Source organism: Pristis pectinata, chromosome 18 (genome assembly GCF_009764475.1).
Source record: "Pristis pectinata isolate sPriPec2 chromosome 18, sPriPec2.1.pri, whole genome shotgun sequence".
In the NCBI taxonomy this organism is placed as follows: Eukaryota; Metazoa; Chordata; class Chondrichthyes; order Rhinopristiformes; family Pristidae; genus Pristis; species Pristis pectinata.
In genome coordinates, this window is record NC_067422.1 from 10777955 (window position 1) to 10804401 (window position 26447).

The following is a 26447-nucleotide window of genomic DNA, read 5'->3' on the forward strand; positions in this document are numbered from 1 at the left end:
TGGGCCTCTACTGATAGGGCTCCACCTAATTGGTTAATTTACTTTGCATAGTGGTTTCAATTGGGTTTTAATCAACTGATTTGGTCTGGTTCAGCATTTTTCAGATCATTATGCCACTACTGCAGTGAAGATCTTCTTCTGCCCAGAAACAGAATCTGGAAGCAATGATCACAATTCCATGGTTTCTATTGACTTATAATGTCCTTACAATAAGAATAGTTATCTCAAATTCTGCAGTAATAGGATTTCTGATATTAAAGATTGATAACTCTGTAGGGAGACTGCCTGTCCTTTAAAGCAGTTTTGATAAATGTGGGGAGATCTAAAAACCCAGACTGCCTTATTTTTTTTTCCCTGCCAGTTGAAGCAGGATGAGGTCACTTAGTTCAATTCACTTCTTTATCTTAAACACCAGAGGCACCATCACTCACAATTTATGCATTAAAACTAACCTCTCTATTCTGGACTACCAAAAGACAGTGTTCAGTTTAATTTGTCTTTTGTCAGAATGGAATGCAAATCAGATTGGAATATGCCAATAGTTTTACAAAGAATCATAATCAATATACTATCCTGTTAAGCTAATTTTTAAAAATATAATTAGATTCTATGAAGCAATTATAATTCCTGCACACAGATTGCCCATGATTTGATAGGAAAAAGAAATAAAGGGGGTAAAAAGTAAAATTGTACAGTAAGCAGAATTGGTTGGAAAAAAGAGAGTCTGAGTGCAATATACAATTCCATTGAATGCAGTGAGACTGAATATTGGTGCTGCATGTGAAGGGTTGCTAATCTGATAAAGTCCATATTACAAAGTTGTCCAAAATTTCTAAACCCTAGGTATTTAACACAGAAACATCCAGTAACATATAGTAATAAATCTTTATTTGATAATACAGTTTTTATTCCATGAATTCAGTCCACATGGAATTTACTACATGAATTATACAGAGTAACACATGCGCCAAATGTTTCTCATCATCCTTTTAATATGCTCACAGATCAAATTGCAAGTCTCTGACTTTTTTTCTTCTAACAATCATTGCAAAATATCAAAGCCTTAAATTATGGCAGCAGTTTTTGAACATTTATTACTTAAAAGGCTTAGCTTTAAAAGAATTATAAGTTAAACATTCTATGAATAAAACTTTGAAGAATTACAGAAGAAATAGATCAAATCTTAGTGCTCGGGCATTAAGTACAAAGATACTTCAAGAATGTAGAAAAATAACTTTTGGTATGTGACATTCTATCCATTGTGTTAATAAAGTTAATCTTTATTATTGGTAATACTTAAAGAATTTGTTAATTATGAAAGAAAATATTCACGAGGTATTTACAAGGCAGCTGCATTAGTGGTGAACTGGGAATATTTCAAATTAGATTTTTTTATATATAAACTTTGATATATGTGTCCAATAATATAACTGGTATTGAAAGATGTGAGTGAAAAGTTGTATTTATATTCCTCTGAACTGAATTTTCAATGTCTCATTTCCAACACAGTGGGGCAGTTACTGGTGTGCATTACCTGGGAGATGGATGGGATAGCAGGGAGAAGTGGAATTTTAGGAAGGAAATCTACAACTTGGTACTTCCTTGTATATTGTTGAAGTTGTGCGAGTCTTTTAGCCATGATAAACTGACTATGCAGATATTAATCCAAATGACAGACTGGAAAATAATTTGGAGCAGATGGCAGGAACAGTAGACCCAATCCACAAGCCCTGGGTGTGTTGGGGATGTGTTGTCTGATGCATGAACCTTTTTGGGAAGGAGGAGGATATTTCCAGGGAAATGATATTTCTAGTCCTGACTAAAAGGTAGTACCACTGAGGTCCACTTGCTAAAGCTGCCTAATTTACATGGCCTAGGAAAATCTGCCTCACACAATAAAGTCTGTAATATAGGTTAAATCAGAAGGTTCCAGCTTCATTAACTGATTTAAAATGCCATCCTGCTTCTTGGGAACAAATAAGATGCCCGTTTCCTGTCATGCCTTAGTCAAACCTGAAAGTTGACTTCCTGACCTGCAAGGAATTTCTCCCCATTGAAGCCCCCACTTGCATCTAACATCATGTCAAAATTCCCTCCAGCTAGTAATATGCCCAGAATGCTGAGGACTGATTAAATACTGCAGTTCAAAAGGAAATACTTAATTTGCAAAAAGCAAAAGGCATTTCTTTAAATTTTTAAACTTTTCAAGATAATGCTACTTCACATTGATAAAAGCAGAAATGATGGGACCCCCCGGCAGACCAGGAAACATCCGTGGAAAGGTAGGATTTTTATTCAGACGGGTGTGATGGAGTGGAACTGTGAACCCTTTGTTCCTTTCTGCACAGGGGCTGTTCTTTCGTCTTCCATGCATTTCCAGCATTTATTATTTTTATTTCAGGACTTCCAACTTTTGCACTACTTTCACATTTTATCTAACTTTGTACTTATTCATACAGCAGAAGCCTAACACTCTCCATTGCCTTAAAATACCACCTTGCTTCAGTTTAAAGATAAATACAAAATGATTTGGAAATAACATTTTTTCTTATGATGGTCATATTAAAAAAAACCTATTTATTTTAGAGTCTCGACAATTTCAACAAGTAAATTTGCTGTAATGCCATTAACACTGCAATAATTTGTGGAGCACTGTGCTATGCATAAAATAATTGCTGGTTCAAAGTCACAGAATACATCTAGATAGTCATTTAAAAAACACATTCAAAAGTTAGCCCATTGTGCCATGCAATTCATTGAAATATTACGAATCATTTGGAAAGGGAGGAGGAGATAAAAGGACTGGGAACAAAAGTAGGTTGCTCAAGCTGGTTCAGGCAGATCCAATATATCATCACTGATCTGGATGTCAACACCACATATCCAAATGTTGCTTCGTGTACCTCATCCTCACTCAACTCAATTTTTAAAAAGATGAACACTTCAATTGATCCAACATCCAGTTTTTTGGAGAAAGAATTCCAAACATTACCTTCCGTGATGTAGTGCTTCCAAATTTTTCTTTTGAATGACCAGATTTCAGTTTCAGGATTATTCTGCATTGTTTGGATTATCACATCAGAGGAAATGGGTTTCTAATGTGGCCCTATAAATTCCTCTTATTCTACTGAAGTGGAAGATATTCCTTAAATGAGAACGTGGAGAAGAAATTCAGATTGTTATTCCTTTCCACTCCTCTACATGGTATACGGAATGAGTGAAAGCACAAAATGGCTCTCAGAACTCAATGACTTTAGATTGCAGAGTAAAGTTTAGATTGCAAATCAACTAATAGAGTAATTTCCAAATTCTGAGGAACATGCACACCTTCTTTGCAAAATATAGGATTGATTTTAGTCAACTAAATGCAATCGAAACTCTAGGAGGGGAAAGTACCATATCAGCAGACAATTGGGCAATGCCATTACTTAAGATAGTGGCTTTCTTCTCCAGGACTCTTAGGTTAAATCTCAGATGGATAAAAATCCTCTCTGTTGACTGCAAGCATCCTAGTTTGTTCCATTGTATTGTAGTTCCAAAACAAAACTGTTCCTGGTAAACACTAATTGGAGAGGAAAATAAAGCAAAAAAGTTTCATTGGTTTATTGAGGATTGTTCTTCTAAGGCCCTAAGCTCTGGAATTCAGTTGCTAAATCTCTCCGCCTCTTTTAAGCCGCTCCTTAAAAACAAGTTTTTGATCACGTCCTAATATCTTTTTTTGGCCACATGCCAAATTTTGAATCATAATGTTTCTGTGAAGCACATTGGGATATTTTCCTATGTTAAGAGAGCCAAAGAATAGCATGGCAAACTTTACTCTGCATCTGGCTGTGCTGTACTTGAATTGGGGGAATATTACGAGGTGTGAAGGGTAGGAGTTACATGCCCAAACAAATAACTTGATGAACAAAAGCACTTAAACACTTAAAGATTATCATAAAACAAAATACAATTATGGCCTAAATGATAATCAATATCATGGCTCATATTGGGTTAATAATTTTATCACTAAATATTGTGACAACTATAAGTATGGAAGTTATTAAATCGCAAAAGGAATAAATATTAAGACTCTCAGCGTGGGTTATCATTTTCAGCTTGCAACATACATTTCCATCATGCAAAGTCTAAAACTGCAGTTTTGTTAAGTTATCATGACAAGATTATTAAATTAGATCAAGAATGGTCCAGAATCTGCAAAAGAAAAATAGCATTTCCTAAAGTGAAATGAGGGGGAAGTATCAATTTTGGACATGAATGCAAATGCTTTATTCTAAGTCTTCAAGGGGGTAAAAATACTTACAAAATTGAGGAGTCAATCCTCACTTTAAACACACTCAGACTTGTACCAAATATTTTCAACGCTGCAGCTTTCCATAACAAACAAAAGTGCATTTCTATTTTTAGCCAGAGAAATGCAGTCACTGTACAGCTGATGCCAAATGTGAAATATAAGTATATGCCATATTACAAACAGTTATCACCAGACAGTAAGCAAACAGACCTGCTATACTGGACAGAGAAATTTGGGTTACATTTTTCAGATTATAGACAACACTTTTTTTTTTGAGTGTATTTTCTGCTGAAAGGAGAATTAGATGAAGTTATGGATCTTCTGCATCCAGAAACTCTTTCTTGGGTTGCGTCACACCACGGTACCATGCACAGGAATCATCACTCCTCTTAATGCAAGCATAGTGCTTGGCCTGGCGTCCGTGAATGCTTTTGTCAGTTACCCAATCTGTCCACAGGCACTCGCTTCGAGAGGTGATGTAGCAGGGAGCAGATGGACACCTGACAATCTAATGATGATCAGAGAGAAAGATTAATGTGGAAGTTAAACAGTTTATTAAATGACCAGTGGTCTGCAAATTGCCCATTCAACCTCTCTCTTTTGATGGAGATCTGTCATATGAACTGATGTGAAGAGCTCATCTATAGAGCCTCAAGGAATTGAGGATTCTGAGAACTGGCACAGAAGAGGAGTTGAGGCCAGCATAGATCAGCCACAATCATTCAATAATGGGTTAGGTTTGAAAAGCCTGGTGGCATACTCCTATTCCCTTAGCTTATCAAAAATCTAACTCTGCCTTAAAGGACAGTTTCCACTACCCTTTGATGAAGAGAGTTCTAAAGCCTCATAACCATCAGAAAAGATTTTGCCTCAACTCAATTTTACAAATGACAACCCCTTGGTTTTAAATAGCAAACCTCGATTCTAGTTTCTTCCATAAAACATCCTCTTCAAAGCTGGCCTGTCAAGATCTCTCAGGATCAAAGATAATGAGAAGATGTAGGAAAGAGGAACTGAGAACCTGGCTGATAAGTGCTTAATTCAGTGTCTCATCAGGACATTTAAACAGTACAACAATGTACACAAGAACACGAAACAAAGAGGGCGGGATTAAAGTGTATGGTTCATTGAGACTTCCTTACCACTCAACTAGATCATCACTTATCCTGATCTTAACTGCACTTTCTAATATGAGCCTTGCAACTCCCAAATCCCTAGGTGTCCAAAGATCTATTATTCTTGGCCTGGAGTGTCCACAAACCTCTGTGCCACAGAATTACAAAGATTCACAACCCTTTTAAGTAGATATCTCCTCAAAATCTCAGTCCTAAATTAGTAGCTTATCATAAAATAGTCAGAGTCATACAGTATGGAAACTGGCCCATCAGCCCAACTGGTCCATGCCAAGATTTCTATCCAAGCTAGTCTCATTTGCCTGCATTTGGCCCATAATCTTCTAAACCTTTCCTATCCATGTACCTGCCCAACTGTCTTTAAAAGTTATTATGCCTGCTTCAACCACTTCCTCTGGCAGCTCATTCCACACAGATACCACCCTCCATGCAAAAAAGTGGTCCCTCAAGTTCCTATTAAATCTCTCCCCTTCTCACTTTAAACCAATGCCCTCTGGTTCTTGATTTCCCAACCTTGGGGGAAAAACTGAGTGCATTCACCCTATCTATCCCCCTCATGATTTTATACACCTCTATAAGATCACCTGTCTCCTGTGCTCCAAGGAAAAAAGTCCCAGCCTGTCCAACCTCTCCCTATTACTCAGTCCCTCAAGACCTGCAAACAGAGGGAGCATTGCCACAATGTATTGACATAGCAGCTCAAGCAGCTGTCTCAGAGCTCCAAGGACCTGGGTTAGATCCTGGCCTCTGGTGTCTGTGCTGCATGTTCCCCCTGCAAAAATGTGTTTCCTCCTACATCCTAAAGATGTGCTGGCAGGCAAATTAGATTAGTGGCAAAAAGAATCAGAGAGGAGCTGATGGACATCTTTAAGAGGGAAGAAGTTGTAGGGGTGTAGGGAACTAAAAGGGAGGAGAATGGGACTAAAGGGATTACTTTTGTGGGAGCTCACATGGACCTGATGGCCACATGGCCTCCTTATGTGTTGTTATAAGTACAAGACACATCCTCTCAGAATCTTAAATGTTTGAACAAGACAGCCTTTCACCCTCCTAAATTCCAGTATTCCAGCTCAATCTCCTCAAAGCACAACATCCAAGCAATTATTCCGGTGGGACTTTGTGACACCCTTCCAAGATATCTTTCCTTGATATAGAGACTAGAACTGTATTCTGGACACCAGGTGTTGCCTCACAAAAAAAAAGCTCTTTACATTTGTAGCATGGTTTCTTGTACTCCTAAACTATTACCTGCCCTAAAGCTCAAGAGAACATTCCTCTCCCCAATTGATTGCTGAACCCACAAGCAAATCTTGTGCTTTTGGTACAAGGATACTCAGATAAAACATTTCATCGTTTCTTACTGCACCCCATAATCAGCTGAATTTCAGAACAAAATACTGAAAAATGTAGGAATTGGCATAAAAAGTTAGACCCGATAGAGTAACTTTTTTTTACACTCCCACTGGAGAAACAAACAATGCGCTGGAGGCACTCAGCGAGTCGAGCAGCATCTGTGGGAGGAAAAGGAATTGCCAAAGTTTCAGGTCAAACATCTCCCCACCACTGAGTTCCTCTAGCAGATTGTTTGTTGCTCCAGTTTCCAGCAGTCTCGTGTGTCGCTCCCCCCCCCCCCCCCAACTGGTCCTGCCTGACTTGAATACTTTCAGCATTTTGTTATTTCAATCATAAAGATTAGATCTCAACAATTTGTCATGGGTTTGAAGTCACATCCTTCTACCCCTAGGAAGAGTCTTACTGCAGTGATAATATGGGACCTTAAATGAGAACATGTTAAAGATTATAAATGGACATTAATGGGCATGGAATATTATTGGCTTCTCAAAGACAGAATAAGAAAATTATAGTTGGAGTAATATAGTGACAATTACTGACACAAAACATCATTCTGCCATAGATTAACTACAATCTGATGGCAGAGGATGGGCTGCAAGTTAAGTGTGTTTGTCAGCGTGGGCACTCGAAATTGTACAAAATGGCATTCAGTACAAGGTCCATTAGAAATGGAGTTTGTCAAGTTTCTGACAAGAAAATCTATGACCAAAGAATGCAATATTCAAAACACAAGATAGAATGGTACGCATTGGGTGAGTTGTGACAGTTTTAGGTGGGAGACCTTAAAGATGTGATAGCTAACTGCTCACAAGACCCAAGGCCATTGTATAGTGGAGTACATCTTGCAAGAGCAAGCATACACTAAGGCCTTTCATCTACTGTCTCCTGTCATTGTGGAGAGTGTAGATCAGAGGAAATATGTTGTGGACTGAATTGGGGTGTTGCAAAGGGGTTAAAAAGATACAGCACAGAAACAGGCCTTTCCACTCAGAGGATGCACTGACAATTAAGCATCCACATTTACACTAATCCTACCCTAATCCATTATATTCTCCCCCATTCCAATCAGTTTCTCCCCCACCAAAAAATTCTGCTACTCATCTATACACTAGGGGCAATTAACCTAACAACCTGCACATCTTTGTATGAGGGAGAAATCCAGAACACCTGAGGAAAACCCTCTTAGTCAGAAAGAGAACATGCACATTCCACAGACACCATTCATGTCCATTGTGTTGGAAAAACACCATTAGTAAGTCTCCAGCTTTAGTACACACCCTCTGCAGGCAGTTCCTGTGCAATTAAGGAGATGCAAAACCCTCATATCTTCCTTTCCTCACAAATTTTGGTGATCAGAACACCAGGTGAAGCACGACTCTACTTGTACTTCCTTCACATTAGGATACTAGATCCATGGCACACGTTGCAATCTCCTCTACCTTGCAACTGCCAGATGAAATCGGATGACCACCTTGAGGAACATCTGTTCAGTCTGCATGTGTCATCATGAGATTCCAGTTGCCTTTCATTTAATTGTCCTCTCTGACCTCCTCCCTCAAGTGAAACTCAACACAAGATTGAGCAATAACACATCATTTGTCTAGGCATGTTACACACTCAAGACTGACTTCAACAATTTCAGATCATAATTTATTGCTCCCATGTGTTTGGACAGTGACTTCAGGTATTGAACTTATTCTTCCCGTTTGCATTTCTTTGGATTTATCTTATTTATTTTAAGCTTGTCCCATTACCACCTCCTTCTGATTCACACCATCACCCCTTACATCACCCAACCTCTCCTGGTTTCCTCAGACTTTTCCCCCCCTTTTTTTTCCCCCCTTTCTTCCCCCAAACCTACTTTCCCTTTTCTGTATTTGTATAAAACATAATGCATTTCTAACATTTTATCATCTGATGCAAAGCCTGACTTGACTCATTCACTCTATGCTTAACAATCACTGCTATATTACATTAGGATCATTGGTACAATTTTGTCAAATGCATCACCCTTAATAGTTTTCTGGCCAAGCAGAATTAATCTCCAGTTGCAAATCTTGAGCTTCTAAGAGATATCCCTGACCAGCAAGCTTCCTTTGAAATTCATGTATGAATGCTTGCTCAGGGTTAATCTTCCATGGGTTAATTCTAAAACAGAAGCAAAGTATTGCAAGAGATAGGATTTTAAAATAAACCAAACTTGCAAGAAATACACAGACAGGCAGCATCTGCAGATGAGATGGTTCAGGATTCACCTAGGAATTAAGTCAACAGAAAAAAAAGAGATAGAATATTGAACTGAGTGTTCTGTCCAGCAGCAAATAAAAGATTACTTGAGCAGTATTTGTTCCAAGCTTATTTCTCAATTTCTCCTGAAGGTGAATCTCTCTCATCCCAGTTGTCCTGAAGGCATTAACTTCACTTGTATTTTCTGATGGCAGCCCACTGACATCTCCGTTGACCAGTCACACTTTCTTCCTGTCCACCCACACACCCAATTCCCTCGTGGGTTACTGAAAAGTAGGAGCCCTGGAAACCTTTCCCCAAACTGGGGCAGTCAGGCTGTTGCACTGATAATTAGAACTCAAGCTACATCCTCCAAGGATCAGATGCCATTTCTGAAACACACTTAGTTTATTAATGGATTAAAAAGGTTGTGTGGTTGACAAAGTGTTGCTTTTGAAGTGAACCTTTTGATGAGGAGTTTCCCCCTTTGCTCAATAGCTCGTGTTCACATAGTTGATCTTGACAACTGACCCAAATAGGAACAAGGCAATCTATTGTTTAGTTTATCACTGAAGCAACCAATTGGCTGCAGAAATCTGATCATACTTTCTCATTGTTTTATTAAATAGATCTCACCTTCATACAAAACTAATTCACATCTTTGGATTTCTTTCAAGCACTAACCATGTGAGAGTCTCATACATCTTACAACATAGTAGGCCATTCAGCTCCGAGTCTATCTCAGCTTTTTGAACATTGCCATGCGTCTCGTTCTCCACTTGGTTCCCTAAAGCCATTCTCTCACGTGACCATCAACTCTTCCCCAGTTCCCCTACCACCAACGTACACTAAAGGATATTTACACTATCCCATTAAACTTTAGTATGTGGGAGGAAACTGAAGCACCAACAGAAGAAGCAAACTCCACATGTACAGCACCCGAGGTCAGGATTGAACTTGGGTTGTTGGGACTGTGCTGGACCCCAACTGTCCAGGGACCTATTCTAGTTAATTGAATGCTCACTGAATGGCAGTGTTGGATTTGACTGTTATATAGTTTTGTTTTATAAACATGTATGGTGTTTAATACACCTCAAGTGGCTGCACAAGGAATGGCTGCTTCCTAGCTTATTGGTTCGTCCATCAGGTGATTATGTGTGTTCTCAATGGTTGGTTTGGCCTCATGTATCTAATAGGTTTTCTGATTGGACTATTATTAGCTAAGGAGTACCTCTTATCTCAGGTACAAAAGGTGTCAGTTTTTGTTAATCACGCTCTTGGCTCTTCTCTCTCGCTCTCTTCTCCCCCACCCCCAGCTCATCTTTAGTTCCTTGTGTCTCGGCTCATCTCCTATTAGTAAAGCTAGTGCCATGTGCTCTGTGACTGTTTCTTTGTTTTCAACCTTTCCAATAAAACTTTGTGAAGCACCAAGTTGTTTTTAACTCACTCCTGGACTCCTGAAAGAACCTGTGGATTCGAAAATAACCAGATCTGACAGCAGCTACTTACAAATATATACATTCACCTGCATGGCAATTGCAGACAAGAGGTGAAGCAGGAACCAGTCTAAATAAGGAAGCACCAACTGACCAGGCTTCTGTATAACAATGTAATTGTCATTCACAGTTTTCTCATTCCACATCAATTTCTTGGTCATTTGTTTCTCCTTACCTTACAGTCACACTCTGTTTGGTATCTCTGGTTCAAGCCTTTCTTCTGTGTGACACTGAGATTCTCCCATTGGGAAATAAAATCACAGAGTGTGATTGACATCTTTCCATCCTTGTCCAGTTTGCCTGTGGGCGTATTAAAATGAACCAAAGTTATTTTTTTTTGACAATTACTGGATAGTTTTGCTCACCGATTACAATTTGTCCAAATCAAAGTGAACTTGAGACGAATTGACAAAAACATCTCGTGCATACTTATACATGCAAGGCCTTGACAAGTGGTAATCCCCAAATACTGAAGGCCATGATCCCATTTACCACATTTTTTTTGGAATTTGCTCTTTTTTTTTTGGAATCTGGGAATTGCTAGCAGGCCAGTATTTATTGCTTTTCCCCCAATTGCCCTTGAGAAGATGGAGGTGAGCTACCTTCCTGAACAGCTGCAGTTCTTCTGGTGAAAATACTCCCACAGGGTGGCTTTTCTTTCTGTTCAATGATCTCAGTGCTGTGGATGAAACATTCCTGTACCCATTGTCTATATCAGGCTCCCAAATGATCAATTCCAGACTTAACTTTGCTCTGTTCTGCTCCACTGACATCTCAAACCCAAGCTCTGCAGTTACCTACTATTCATTTACAGCTTCTCCAAGTGTGGATGTTAATTTATCGATGTGCACTCAACCTTAACAGAGCTGGGAATGATCTAAATCATTTTACTTCAGTCCTTCCAGCTGCAGGAAAGGAGAACCTTCATCTTGACAATCTGGGAGTTTTAAGTTAAAGTTTTAGTGGTGAAGGGATCAGCTGTACAGTTTATGCAGAAGAGTTTTCAAATGGGGGGGGGGGGGGGGGGGGGGGGGGAGAAAAAAAAAAAGGAAAACCAAAAAAAAACACCCTTTTTTTTAAAGTTTAATCATAAAAAATATTTTTTTAAAACATTGTAGTTAAAAATATAACAGTTAGCCAGAATATTGAAACTATGTATTCAATTTTGATTTCCCAGTAGATCCTATCCCACCGTCTCCAGATATCCACTGACAAAATGAAGAACGCAGGCAGCTATCCTGTTTAAAACAAATTATGCTTGATTGATGTCAATGATGGTACTGCCAAAGGAGGGATGGTTGTTCAGGATTACGTGATCTTCAGTTCTACAGAATTTGTCAAGTAACTGCAGTGAGCTGCCATTTTCCTGCAAGATGTGACAAGTACTTTGACAGATCAGCACCTCATTTATAACCAAAATGGAAACAATAGTGCAGGAACTCAATTTCAAAATCAAGGTGGGAGTTATGGCTTTCGATTGAATGTTTGGCAGAACGACCCAAGGAAAACTGTTTATGGAGGCCGGGCTAATCCTCTGCATTGGTTGGAGCTGTACGTGGCACAATTGAAGATGATCGATGGAGATGCATCTTTGCGGTCCCAGGGCATTGCTGGAGGAATTTGGGGCAATATCCCAGTCCCGCTTCCATGACCTCCTTTACAATCATAACCCGAGGAGGAGCTGTTCAGTGATGACTGCATAGCTTTCAGTCCTTGAAGTTTGGGCTGGTATGTCGCAAGTTATTATTTGTGCCAACTTGTCAGTAAATTTCCAATAGGTGCATAAATCACCTTCTACCATTTAAAGCTATTACCGTGACTGAGCCGCTCACCATCAACATCTGGATAAAGTCATCATTGACATAAAACTGAATAGATCGGTCAAATAATCAGTGACCTCCAGGAGGTAGTTAGAGGCTGGGCATCCCATGATGAGTGTCTCACCACCCAATTCTCCAAGCCATTTCACCATTTCAAGATATTTTCCACTGCTTGTGTGGGTGAGTGCTGTTGCAGTTTAAGCAGCTAAGTACCACCTACTGCAGTGGGTCTCCTTGATCAACAGCCACCCACTTGAAGGTCCACTCCCTTCACCACCAGCATGCAATGCAGAATGTTGTATACGTAGCATGGAGATGAATTTCTGACTGTGGGACTTGAGAAGGATACCCTGCAGGCTTGCTAACAGAGTCAATGACTTCTGTGAGGTCGTGTATGGTGGTTGAAGTTACTCCCTGCATTTCTCTGGTGTTTTTGCATATTGAAGATGTCAGCGTTCAAGATGCAATTCAGGAAGCAGCTCTTGGCCACTGGATAGATTGAGGAGGAGCTTGCAATGACTTTCACAGTGAAAGACAGCAGGTAGACCATTCTGTAGTTATCACTATCACATCCATTTCCTTTTATGAAGCTGGTCACAATTACGGCAACTGTGGTCCCCTAGCATGTCTTCTTCTTCCCAGAAGTGGGATGCAAAGGTTGTGAATTTGCATCTGAAGTTCCTCTCTGCCATGTTTTAGAACATCAAGGACATCATCTGTTCGAGACCTTATTGTACCTCATCTGATATTTCTTTTCAACATTTTGCGACTGAGGGTAGTGCCAAGTCTGGACTGAATAACTTGCTGTGGGATGCAATCAAGGACACTTGAACCAAGGACAGAGTTGCAGTTTTGGAGGTCTCAGACTGCTCCTTCTGGCTGGTGTTGGTGGTTTCTCGGTCCTTGGTAAATCCACCTCCATTCTTGGGTCTTAATGGAGTATTTAGTCTTGAGTGCTGAAGAATCCACACAGATTGAGGTAGTCAGCGAGTTGGTGGACACTCTGCTCTCTTTCCACTCACCATCCATCTTGGGGTCATGGGTTTTCTATTGGGCCACTGCCTTCAGGTGCCTGTAGAGCAGTCTCTTTTCTCCTCAAGGGGAGTCATCAGGTCGTCTGTGATGTGTTGTCTGAGAAGAGCCATCATCATAGGGTTCGAGTCCTTCAATCATTAATTTTCTTCTGCCAGTATTTCTGTTGCTGCTGTTGTTTTGGGGCCTGGCTGATAAGGATGTCAATGGATTAGGCAGTTGTTAATCCAACAGCTGTCATGGCACAGATGATTCAAGCAGTCTTTCACCCAGACAGTGACATAATCTAACAGGTGCCAATATCAGAATTATGGTTTAGTACAGTCTTGTACTTGTTTGTCTGATGAAGCTCTGTTATACGATGGCACGGCAAGCTGTGATTTTAAACCAATCTCAGTGAAGACTTGTCAAGTAAGCTCCTGCCATCTGTAAGATTTTTCTCCCCCATACTGCACCTCACCTCAAGTGAGGACTAATGGGGAAAAATGATGAACCTGGGTCACCTCTGCTTCAGAATCAAGGCCACTCCAAACTTGATACTTGAGCTGCAGTAGGCAGACAATGCTTACGTGTGTTTTGTTCACCGATGCACTAACGCATGCAGGAGACTGGACCTTACAATAAACACCCTCAAAACAAAGATCCTCCACCAATCTTGTCTTGACGATAAAGGTCCATGACAAGACTCAACACACTTTTGATATCTCAGAGCCATCTTTCAATGAAGTCTGGCATTGACAATGAAATTCACCATTGCCTATTATGTGCAGCATAGCCTTTGGCTATCTGAAGCAAAGGTCAAGACATCAAACCTGCAGAAGTAATTGCTGCCACCCTGTACACATGGACTACCTACAACAGCCACCACAGTTCATTGGGGAGATACCATCAACACGGTCTCTGCAAAATGCTCCACTGGCAGGAAAAGTGAACCAACGTCAGTGCTCCCTCAGAGATCATCTCCAGCTCTGACACTCGAATTACACTCCATCAGCTCCGATGAGCAGGCCAAGTCGTTTGCATGCAGCGAATCAAACTCCCAAAATAGGCACTCTACTCCAAACTCAGTCACAGCAAAAAAAAAATTACTAGGAGAGCAAAGGAAAGCATTCAAGACAGCCCAGCATAAACTGCTGAAGGAAGACAACCTTCCAAACCATCTTCCATTCTGCCCCATCTATCTGCGAGGAAACTCCATCAGCTGTAAGTGACGGCCATTCTAATTTAGACATGCGTTGCCGTCCCTTCATTATCACATAGGCAAACTCCTAGAATTTCCTACCCAATACCACTGTGGGAGCACATTCACCATAGGGACAGCAGAAGTTCAAGACCATGGCTTACCATCACCTTCTTTGGAACAAGCAGGGATCTGTATCAGTGCCAGCTTTGACAACTATGTCCACAGTGCAACAATTAATTAAAATGTCTCCAACAGCAACCGCAATCATTTTAAAATTATCCAAAGAAAAAGTCAAGTTCCTTCTGCAGGAAGCTTGAAGGAAGCCAGGGGTCCTGTTAAATACAAGATTTACATTGTTTTTAATGTACATTACAAGTTAAGGCAACCAAAATGTTGGAAACACTCAGCAGGACAAGTAGCATCTGTGCAAAGAGGAACAAAGTTAATGTGTCATCAGAACTGAACAAGTTGCAGAGGGAAGGGGGTGGAGAGAACAGAGGATCTCTGTGCTGGGGTAGAGATCTAGTTTGTCCAGGTTACACAATGCTTCAGTGCCATCTAGTTAACAAATGGATGAGAATAGTTAGAGAGGGAAGGAAACAAAAGAACATGCTGGCACTGAGATGCAGAATACAACAACAGCTGGAGATCTGAAACAAAAAGAGTGATGAAAATATCCAGCAGATCTAGGAAGTGGAGGTGCCCTGTAAAATGGTTGCCTGACTTGAAATTAAAAAAAACAGAAAATACTAAACACTCAGCAAGTCAGCTAATATCTGTAGAGAGAAGCAGTCAATGTTTCAGTAAGACTCTTGGCTGCCTGACTTGCTGAGTGTTTTCAGTATTTTCTGGTTGGAGGAGATGGAAGAGTGTGTGCATGTGACTAATAAAGATATCTTAGCCTAGCAAGGAGTCGCAAAGGGAACATGCTTCATTCCTAAATATAGTTTTGCTCTCCTGCAAAGTGCCTTTCTTTTTTTTTTAAAAAGATACCTCTCTGCAACTTTACATTTTCATTTTCTCCTTACCATCCTTTATTCAGCAGGCAATGTCCAGGCTGCTGTTAATTTAGTCCCATTTTTGCTGACTGGAGATCACAAGAGTACAACAGTTTGCTATTGGGTTTTCTCTGCCTTCCCAGGAAGGTCTACACAGAGTCTTCTCTCTGACCCCATGCCACCTACTTACATTAACAAAACCAGAAAATTTTCATTGGCTAAACAGCAAGGTTGACCTCACATCTACTTTCTAGGAACTTTTCTGGAGATCCCTGAAGAGACCAAAACTCATGACAAATCTTGACAGAAGTTTCAAAATTAAAAGCATGCACTATACCTGTAATTAGATATTCTTTTTTTCCACTTGTATCAAGCATGACTCCACACACTGCAGATGAAGGGGCAGTGTAAATATATTCAATATTGTGCTCTGGTCCTTTGAACATCTGTGAACAATGGAATTTACCTATTAAGTTAGTGAAATTCAAGAAATTGGAAGGGCAATTTCGTTAAAACAGACAGATGTGAAATCCATTGATTAACAATCCTTTATTACAATGTCACACTTCTGATACTCGGTAGACTAAGTGTTCTTGCACAGATTTTTAAGAAAAAAATTATTTTTAAAAAGACATGCTATGTATGGATACTCCTTTATTTACTGAAGATTAATTTACACAAGTTGCATATCATATCAGTCCTGCCTGGGTAATGAATACCAGGCAGAATATTCATTCATAAATCATAAAGCTGTGCAATTAATTCAGTGGCATATAATACCATCGGTGAAGCATACATGAATGACAATAAACAATTGGCAAAAGAATTGGGCAAGTACCAAGTTTTTTGATATTATATAAAAATAAGTGGATTCTCTTTTTTACCCCTCCCATTATAATTTAGCATTTGTTACTGAAATTCTGGTTGCAACATAGAATTCCTTAAAATGTATTTTCTAATGCAAGCAAATCCTGCACAAACCCTTAACTACCACTGTCCTTGTGGATTTTTTTTGTTCTAGTTCTCCATCTCCAGAATCATCAGAACTGTCTTTAAAAGAAACTTTTATGTTTTAGGCAGCTCGATAAATCATCTTTGGGTAATTGCATTTCTGAATTATGTATCTCTTGCGTTCTCTCCAGCTCCAGCTGAGATTTGACATTTTCAGATGCAGTGATGTACAATAGATCTTACACATCCTACAGTGATGGAATTTTGGAGCGAGGCAATTGCCAGAGGCTAATTTCCATTACCGCTCAATAACATGATTATCCTTCGGTCAAGCAATTTACCCCTCTATACAAGTTGCAACTGTGAGCAGTCAAAATTTTTCAGCTTTGGTCTGCTTGCTACCATAAGGTTTCTATGCTTTCATGCAACCCTCTGTGATAGAGACTGATCAGATGAATAGCAGGTATTTAAATGATTCATTTCCAGTGAGACAATGTGTCTACAGCTTTGAAAATATCCCAGCCTCATTACAGCAAGTATTTGAGCATTCGATGAAACACCAATTATGACTGTTGATTTTTCCACAACAATCCCAGAGGAGTCAACCGAATAGCAATTACTCCCTCCAATGCTCAAGGCATCTTCCAGATAATTGATACAGTGAGTATTTTTGTTACAGAGCATTTTAGAATGTAAAAGCTACTTCATTAATTAAATTCTGTAACAGCACGAATTGTTCCTTCACAGACATGATGATTAAGCTGCCAAGTATACAGCTTATAGCAGTCTCAATATTCTCAAGAAGGATCAGTCACTTTCTGGATTATTGCACATGGGTCCCATTTACTAGTAAGATAATGATATAAAATCCAAGTACAGGACTAAAACCAAGGTCATTTTACCTCTTGCCCCAATAAAGAAAGATGGAAACTATTTTTAAGACAACTCAATTATATATACTTCCCAAATTTGAGAGAGTGTCAGGGACATGGAAATCGCGTTTTTTGTAGTCTTAGAAACTGCAATCTAAATTTGGGGTTGGGGGGGCAGTGGCGGTGTTAAAATCTCTTCATAGATTTGTGATAACCTCCTCCTGATTAGAGGTGCATGTTCAATGCCATGATGGGTCAAGGTTTCAATTGTGGATCGATAAAACCATCATCTTGCATGGATTCATTATTTATTGGCTTTCCACCACTGGCACACCAGCATTTTATTAAACATCTTTGTGCCTGTATCTCTGCTGCAGTACCCCAAGACTCATAGAACAGTACAGCACAGGCCTTTGGGCCCACTGTCTGTGCCGACCATGATGCCAATCAAAACTAATCCCACCTGCCTGCACACAGTCTATATCCCTCCATTTCCTGCCCATCCATGTGCCAGTCTAAATGCCTCTTAAATGTTGCCATTACTTCTGCATGTAGCCAGTTAGTGGCTAGCCAGTTTACTCAGTACACCCCTCTCAAACAGGGTTAGCACAACAAAGGAATTGTAGCCAGTCAAAGTGACCTTTGGATATACGTGATAAAAATATTGAGATCACCCAAATCTAATTAGTATTGAAATGGAATGCAGACTGGGGAGACGTTATCACCGTTTAAGACATGGTCGATTCAGAAGTAATTGCACATTGTTTTAAAACACTACACTGCTGATTATTCCCATATTAGTAAACTTTGCATTTACAATAAAAAGTCCCCCAAAATTAACTATTGAGCAATGCCATTAGGAAGTGTTATATTGTGCCAGAAAATAACATGATTTACCAGCAGGGGGGAGTAGCATGGAAAGTTCCCAGTCAAATTCCTTTTGCAAGTTAACTTACATGTGCTGTGGGATAATAGCAGTGTAAAAGGTACTTGGGAGACTTCAGTTCAGAACAAATACAGCCTCTGTGAAGCTTAGATCAAATGCACTAGAGACCAGCAGGCAAGCTGCAGAAATTCTTTCAACTGCTTGGCGTTTGATCCAGACCACAACCTTTCCCTTCATCAGAAATGACTCCTGGCAGAACCCAGATTTGTCATTGCCCAGCTGGGTCACAGAGGCTTCATAAAAGGGGCAGCAAGTCATCATTGGGCTGTACTTTAAGAACTGAAAACTCACTCAAAGGATGGAAGGCAGAAGACGCACTGAGGTACAGCTGATAGAAAGTCGTCCACGAGCAACAACCTGGCAGCCAGGAGGAAGGTTGCCCAGACACTCGGTTCCACCTTCCTTATCCTGAGAGACTGTACATTAATGCCCGATGTGGCTCCTGTCTATACTGGACAAGATCTGTTCGTGAGCAGAAAACCTTGAACATGCTGGGCATGCTTGACCCAAATGGAAATCCTGGACAAGTATAGTGCAAGTGGAGACCCTGGCTATGCATGATATGGGGGGTGACCTTGTAGGGAGGTTCATTAAAAACCATGAATGTCATAATTAGGGTGAATAGCCATAGTCTTTTCCCTTGGGGAGGGGAGTCCAAAACTAGAGGGCATAGCTTTAAAGTGAGAGGGGAAAGATTTAAAAGGAATCTGAGAGGCAACTTTTTCCACACAGAAGGTAGTGTGTATATAGAACGAGCTGCCAGAGGAAGTGGTAGAGGCAGGTACAACAACATTTAAACCAGTACACGGATAGGAAAGGTTTAAGAGGGATATGGGCCAAAATGGGACCAGCTCAGTTAGGCAACTTGGTTGGCACAGATGAGTTGGGCCGAAGGGCCCGTTTTCTGTGTTGTATAGCTCCATTACTCTATGACCCTAACAGAAATAGGCCATCATAGACTCCCTGGGCAAGTATGGTGTGAATGGAGAACCTGGGTAGGCACAGACCCATTGCTCCAGGTTACGCCAAGACTGAGAGAAGATCAGCAATCCCTAATGACCCACTCAAAACCCATGATTTTGCCCTTGTAATCCATTGCATTACCACACCTATTCAAGCTTCTGCCTGCCCCCTCTCCCCCCCCTCCTTCTGGAAGGAAGAGCACTTTTCACTAAAAAAAACAGTAAGCCATTCAGTCCCTCAGTGCTGCTCTGACATTCAATAATGTCACGGTAGATCCTTTACCTCAGCGTCACTTTGCTGCACTAACCACATAATCCCTTAAGTCCCTCTAATATGTGATTTTATCAGTCGGTCCTGAATGTAGCAAGAAATTCTAGTCTCCACAGACTTCTTGGGTGGAGAATTCCAAAGATTCTCTACTCTGGGTGTATGAAAACAAAAATCTTCCCATCTGTCTTGAATGACCAACTCCTTATTTGGAGGCTGGGACCCATGCTTCTAGACGCCCCAGGGAAAACACCAACTCCGCATCAACGCTGTCAAGCAGCCAAGTATTTCCAAAGGCAGAAGGGGACTTTGAGGAAGAGAAAGTAAACAAATAGTCATCCTCAGCAATATAATGAGCAGTGATCATTCGGGAGTTGGGGGCGGGAAGGAAACAACTAGTTACAGCAGAGAACCAGGGAGGTATCCTCCCTTTGTAGCCACCTAGGGAAGATGCTCTGTCCCAGGTACCAGCCTGGAGGCTTTCAATCAAGGGAGGGTGCATCGGTCTTTGCTCATATCCTGCACAGCCTGAATTAGAACACTGCCAGAGATGAACACTCGGAGTCTATTGGTGGCGCTTCATGGAGTGAGACATATATTGGCTTTGCTCCATCTAACTTTCATGTAACATCCTTTAATAAGACTTTTAAAATACTGTTACAAGATTAGTTTTGATTTTTAACTGTCAAAATGAATACCAGATCCAAAGCTGGAGCTAATGGCAAGAATAATGGAGACCCTCAACCCACTTTGGAAGCTATTTCTAAACTGGATAAAAAGCTTGATCGAAGATTTGCCGATTTGGAAACACTTTTAAAAGGACATTGAAGACAGACAAAATACACTCATTCAGGAAAACGCTAAACAGCAGCAATTAATTGCTGAGCTGGATCAAGCTGGTAAAAAGAGAGATTCCAGATTGAACTCCCTTGAAAAAGATTTAACTACGACCAAACAAAAGCTGGAACAGCAAAACCAGGATTATTGATTTAGAGGGTGACAGTCAGAGAACAAATGTAAGAATCATTGGATTTCCAGAAAATGCTGAAACTGGCAACCCCATTGAATTCCTTTCTAAACTTCTGGTCAGTGTGTTTGGCTCTGAAGTGTTTTCTACTTGGCTTATTCTTGACCGTGCTCATCAAGCAACAACACCAAGGCCTCCGCCAGAGCAAAAGCCACAGCTAGTAATATTGAGTGTTCATCTCTCACTGCTTGTCCTCCTGAATTTCTAGGGTCTCTACTTCACCTCCTTAGATAGCACAGCCTCCATATTAACAAAACTGGATTAACTGCATGATTTTGCACTGAATAAAGACAGAGAGATAATGTGATCAATGCAATCTATCCAGGCACCAAAAGGTGTTCTGCAGCATGCTCCTTTTTCTCTAGATCCTCTAGTGCTAAAAGATGGAATTAATACAGATGGGTGCCCATTGGCTGGCAGAGACAAGGTGGGCCAAATGGCCTGCTTCCATGCTGTAGGACTCTACCCTGTGTTCTCAGCTGCCTCAGTAGAAGCTTCAGTGTGGCTTGTGTGCCTCATCCTGTAGCATCCATCCTTGGAGATATGTGTCCTCAACAAACACGCGAGCCAGTACCTCAGAATTAAAAGGATTATGGCTGCTTTCATATTCACATCCAGGACCTTCTGACAATCATGCGAGACAATTGGAACATTCAGTAACTAAAACCCTTCACAAATGTTGGTGGTGCCTCCTTGGACATCTTCAGTGCCAAGGAAATTTAGTAATTCACTAGAACTCCCTGGATCTCTTCTACCGCTGTCCATGTAGGATAGCAAAGTGGGTGATCTCAGCAGCTCTACTGAGATCACCATCACCTCTTGAATGGTTGACCTAATAGTTCCCTGGCTGATTTTGCATAACTTTTAAGGGTCACTGAATAGAAGCAGACTTTTAAAAAAAAATGGGGAGCTGGTAAGTGCCAGTGCACAAACCAGCCTAGTTCTCACAGGGAACAAAGTTGGTGATCTTCACCAAGATCAACAAGGTGCAAGTAGATAATTGGGTAATACTCAGACATTGTTTCTCAGAGAGGTCCAAGGAGAACCTTTGCTGCTAATGATCATATCAGTTGGCTGACGAGTTCTATTCCCCTTAGCACTATGCTATGCTATTGCCAGCATTTATCCAGAATTATGTCACCCAGAGATGTGCCAAGCGATCTCATGTCTTCTACAAAGTCACTGTCTGTCTGAAGATCAAAAACAATGCAAGGACTAGATGGGAATGCAGGACGGTGAGAGCTTTGGCTGGGCTGAGAGGTGCAAAACTCAGCGAGGTTACACAAACTGTTTTGGAAGCTACAACAGAATATGTGGACTTAAAACTTTAATTTACTGGACATGTAGCATTACCCTTATTTACAACACCACTGGTTGATTGAGGCCCCTGTATAAAATCACATTTATCAGTTAGAGCAGATTCTCAACTTTGGCAAAAATAACACTTTTGCTTAGCACCATAGTTTGGAAATTTCCTTCTCTTTATGGTGCTAAAGCAGAGCGTTAATAGTGTTCATTTCAAAAACTGCAAGCAATTTACTCTTGTCCCCTTCACCAATTTTATTACTCGACTGTATGAACTTGAGACCACGTTAGACTAAGGAGACCAGCTCCAATCATCACTCACCAACATAAAGAGAATGAAGCACAGTTCTAAATTCCAATTCTCCAATTAAGATCTGAACATGCCAAAATAACCAAAGTTCTCATTTTCTTTCGTTCTTTGCTCTAGGTACCTTAATCTGTTTGATCTCATACTGGATCTTCTGGATGGGATTTCCGTAGATGTCATTCCCAGAACTCACTTCTTTATTTGCAACGACTTTTGCTCTGATCACTGGAAAAGTAAAAAAGGATACAAGTTAATTTCCAGCAGAAACAGTTTAGAGCAACAAAGCGAAATCAGGAAGAGCAAATTTCCCCAAGTCAGAAGATTAAAGAATAGCTTTGGAAAAGATTCTACCTATGTGAATAAGCAGAAAAACTGCTGGAGGAACTCAGTGAGGCAGGCAGCACTCACGGAGGGTAATGGGTAATCACGATGAAGGTTCTTGACTGGATTCCCATAGCAATTTGTTTTTTTGCTCCAGATTCCAGCATCTGTAGTTGCATGCTTTTTCAAATGAATAAGGATTTGCTTTAAAGTAAGCAAATCATTTCTGGTAATGCTTGATTTAAGGGACAGATTTGTTTTTTTGGATCTGTAATATACTTTCCTGCTATAAAGCATCATAACTTGGTGGTACCACAAGGTGTAATTGCAGGTCAATTAGAAACAATGAAGTTTGTCTTTGATTGCCAGCACAAGTGTATTGGTTGCATTGATCATCACTAATGTGACTCCACTAAAATGGGTAGAAACTCCCACAAATTTAGCTCTGGTTAGGGTGGAGGACTTTAACTTCACTGGTTTTTAAGAGAGGCACACAAGTGCATCCTTGATGATAAATGGGTGCATTAGTGCGCATGGGTATGTAAGCTGACAAGATTGAGGGCAAGGGTTGGGGGTGGGGTGGAAAAAATGGGGCCTGCTGTGCACCTGCCTTCCCCAGGCCTTGATCTGGACACTAAAGAATGACTTAAATCAGTGGATTTTGTGTTTAAATTGAGCTTAAGATCAGACGAGCTTCATTTTCCCCTCCAATATATAATTGTGATCGCTACGAATCTATTGGAAGATATTTGCCTTGTAATTCATCCCAGTTGAACTGTTAAATGTGCACACATCTTTTGAAATTTAGTTGCAATGAAGGAATGAATTTATTGACAATGTTCTAATTTGCTAGCAATTAAAAACAGATTCCTGAGTAAAATTTCATATCCAATGGAAGCTACCCTTTTTTTTTAAAAAATCTTCCTGAAGTCCCTTAGAATTGCCTGTTGGTGGATATTTCCCAATTTCCTGTTACTTTTCTTCCTAAGTTATCTTATTTACAAGTTATAAGTACAAAAGATGCATCTCAAATAAGTCCATGTATGTTTGTAAAATCCTTTTTCTATCTTTGTCTTTTGTTGCAAGATGTCTGAATATGAAAGTACTTGCTTATGGGAATAAGCCAGTTTACATCAATCTAAGAGGGAATTAGTCCCTCAGTTACCCTAATGAGTGGAATTAGATACCAATTACTCACAGTTGAAACCATGCAAATTGAAAGCCATGACCTTTAGGATTCAAATATAATTAGATTGGATAGCTCTTTCACCACACAGAGTCCTAACACTCTCTCATTACAAAGTTCTATAACATTCATACTCTGAGGCTTGACATTCTGACTGGTTGCATCACTGCCTGGTATGGAGGCTCCAATGCACAGGATGGGAGGAGGCTGCAGAGTTGTAGACTCGGCCAGCTCCATCACAGGCACAACCCTCCCCACTGTTGAGAACACCTTCAACAGTCAGTGCCTCAAGAGGAGGCATTCATCATGAAGGACCCTCACCATCCAGGACATGCCTTCTATTCGTAACTACCAATTGGGGAGGTGGTACAGGAGCCTGAAGAACCACACTCAGCGTTTCAGGAACAGTTTCTTCCCCTCTGCCATCAGGTTTCTGAACGGTCCATGAACTCTACCTCATTATTCCTCTTTTGCAGATTTATTTTTTGGTAACTTATAGTAATTCTTATGTCTTGCACTACTGCTGCCACAAAACAACAAAATTCATGACACAGTGATAATAAATCTGATTCTGATAAAAGGCAGTTTAACAGAACACTTGCTATCAAAGTGAAAATATTTTAATTGCAGAAACAATGCAGAGTTTTTAAAAATCAAAACAGCAGGATGCCCAAGGAGTGAAGTGTTCCACTGAGTTCGATACAAATTGCACTGGTTATGACTATCAACCACCCGGCAGGAAATGGATCTTCTCTGTACTTGGAGATTGCAGTGATTAGTTTGACTTGGTAATAAAAAATTAAAACAATATTATAACCACAAGGCCTGCATTTCTAAAATTATTATTCCTTGTGAGATTTGTTGCAAAGGGATTTTAAAGCATTTATAAAATATCCTTGGCATCTGCACAGATCAATCCATTTTGAAGGAGAGTTGAGTGTGCTGACAGGAGAGAATGGCAATGCTCCAATTTGCAGAGATTTTTTTTTTGCAGATTCATACATTTTCAGACTGTGCTTTTAGCATTTTGTATTGATGTAGTGTTTGGTGATGTCTGAGGAACATTTTGGTGCTAGTGTATTTGCATCCCCACCTAGTTTAATGCTGTTAACCTTATTCATATAGCTTTCAGAATTATGGAAACACGCCGTATCCCCTCAGCACAGTGCAAGTGTAGTGTGGTGTTCATGGGAAAGATGCAACATAAATGCAGTACCAGCAGTCATCTATTGTCACAAGTTTTATTTATGCAATGTCTCATGGCAGGAAGCATGTTCCCTTCTGTAAATGGTCAATTAGGAAAGCAGACATGCAAGTATATCCAAAAAGCTTTCTCCACGATATGCCTGCAATTTAAAAAGGCAAGAGTTGTACAAGTGCAGGAATAGCTATCAGTCTTTGCAATACATGTTTCACATGGTAACAAGATTTTCTCATAATGACTTAGTTAAGGGATCTTCACAACACCTTCTTGTTGATTCTGCTTAATAAGACTTCACCTTAACAAGAAAGTGCTTGACCGATCAATAGTTGTATTCCCTGTGAAGCATGGCCAGTCAGAAAACCTCACTTAATCACATCTGAAAACGTCAAACCCATTCTCAAGTGGACATGTCCGAAGTTAAATGGAGTAAGTTCAGTTGCTAGTTAACTAGTGCCTTCAATAGGGAACTGGATAGGCATTTGAGAGATGATCATTCGCAGAGTTACAGGGAAAGTGGAGGCATGGGGCTGATTACTTGGAGCTTGCAATGACTCGATGTGCTAAATGGCTTCCTTCTGCACCCTGACAATGCTAGGGCTATCAGTACCAGCTGTGCAACTTTTTCATCCAGGATCACTTGCTGGAACTCTTAATCAAGTGATGAACAATTCATGCAATGTCCAGACCATAATTTACTATGATGGCGATACATCATTGGTGCACAGTGATATGCTATTAGCATGGTTCAAGTTTCAGCAAATTCAGGTCCAATTTTTTTTTCTAAAAACAAAAATGAACCAACACGGGTGCCAATAGAATCGTAGGTATTCAGGGGAACAGTCTGATGCATTTAGTTTGGAAAACCACAAAGTCGAGGAAAACAGTGTTGTGAATGGAACATTGTGAATGTTAGACACTCCTTCCTGTTCATCAAACCTCAATCCTGCCTGAAGTCTGTAGCAAGTCTTAATGAAGCAACATGAAGATGTACTGGGACGGAGTTTTGCTGCTGCTGTGTGGATGATGAGCAATGACAGGGGTATGGAAAGAAAAATCTAATGGGGAATTCTCACATTTTGTTCATTCACTGGGTGGAAAAAGTGCAAAAACCTGCCAGGTTCATTGTCAAATGTTTATTATCCATGCAGCAACAGCTAAAAATCTTGCAGATTTACCCAAACCCCAGTGGCAATGATGAAAATCTACACCTCCATCTCCTCACTGAATATGCAATTTCTCTTTTACAGCCAATGAATTGCTTCCAGCTAGCTGCCTGTAATCTGAAGAGGGAAACACAACCTTCCTCATGTTGAATGCAGTTCCCGAAACTTAGCTCAGCACTTTGTATTGGCTGTATGAGGGATTTATTCTCAAATGATCCGACAGGATACCCCTTCAATGAATAACTATAGACCTGCAGCGAACAAGCTCGTCATACTAAATATTAAATGTGCAATCAACCCCTTGATTTTTTTTTGCAAAAGAAATGCTTGGGACCTGGTGGCATGCTTGAAACACACAAGAGTAAATAGCAGAGATAATACTCCACTCAATTTGTGAAAT

The 26447-nt window shown here is 40.3% G+C and overlaps 1 protein-coding gene across 1 annotated transcript in view; it reads right to left on the reverse strand.

The window, feature by feature from the left end:
* Nucleotides 1-871: 871 nt before the first annotated feature.
* The window catches only part of timp2a (TIMP metallopeptidase inhibitor 2a), a 50111-nt gene continuing 24535 nt past the window's right edge, over nt 872-26447 (reverse strand). Inside the window, exons 2-5 of the mRNA XM_052033161.1 lie at nt 22298-22398; nt 15873-15981; nt 10678-10802; nt 872-4802 (exon numbers count right to left, since the gene is read on the reverse strand). Coding sequence (XP_051889121.1) covers nt 4605-4802; nt 10678-10802; nt 15873-15981; nt 22298-22398 — 533 coding nt within the window. The 3' untranslated portion in view covers nt 872-4604. The remainder of the gene's footprint in view (nt 4803-10677; nt 10803-15872; nt 15982-22297; nt 22399-26447) is intronic.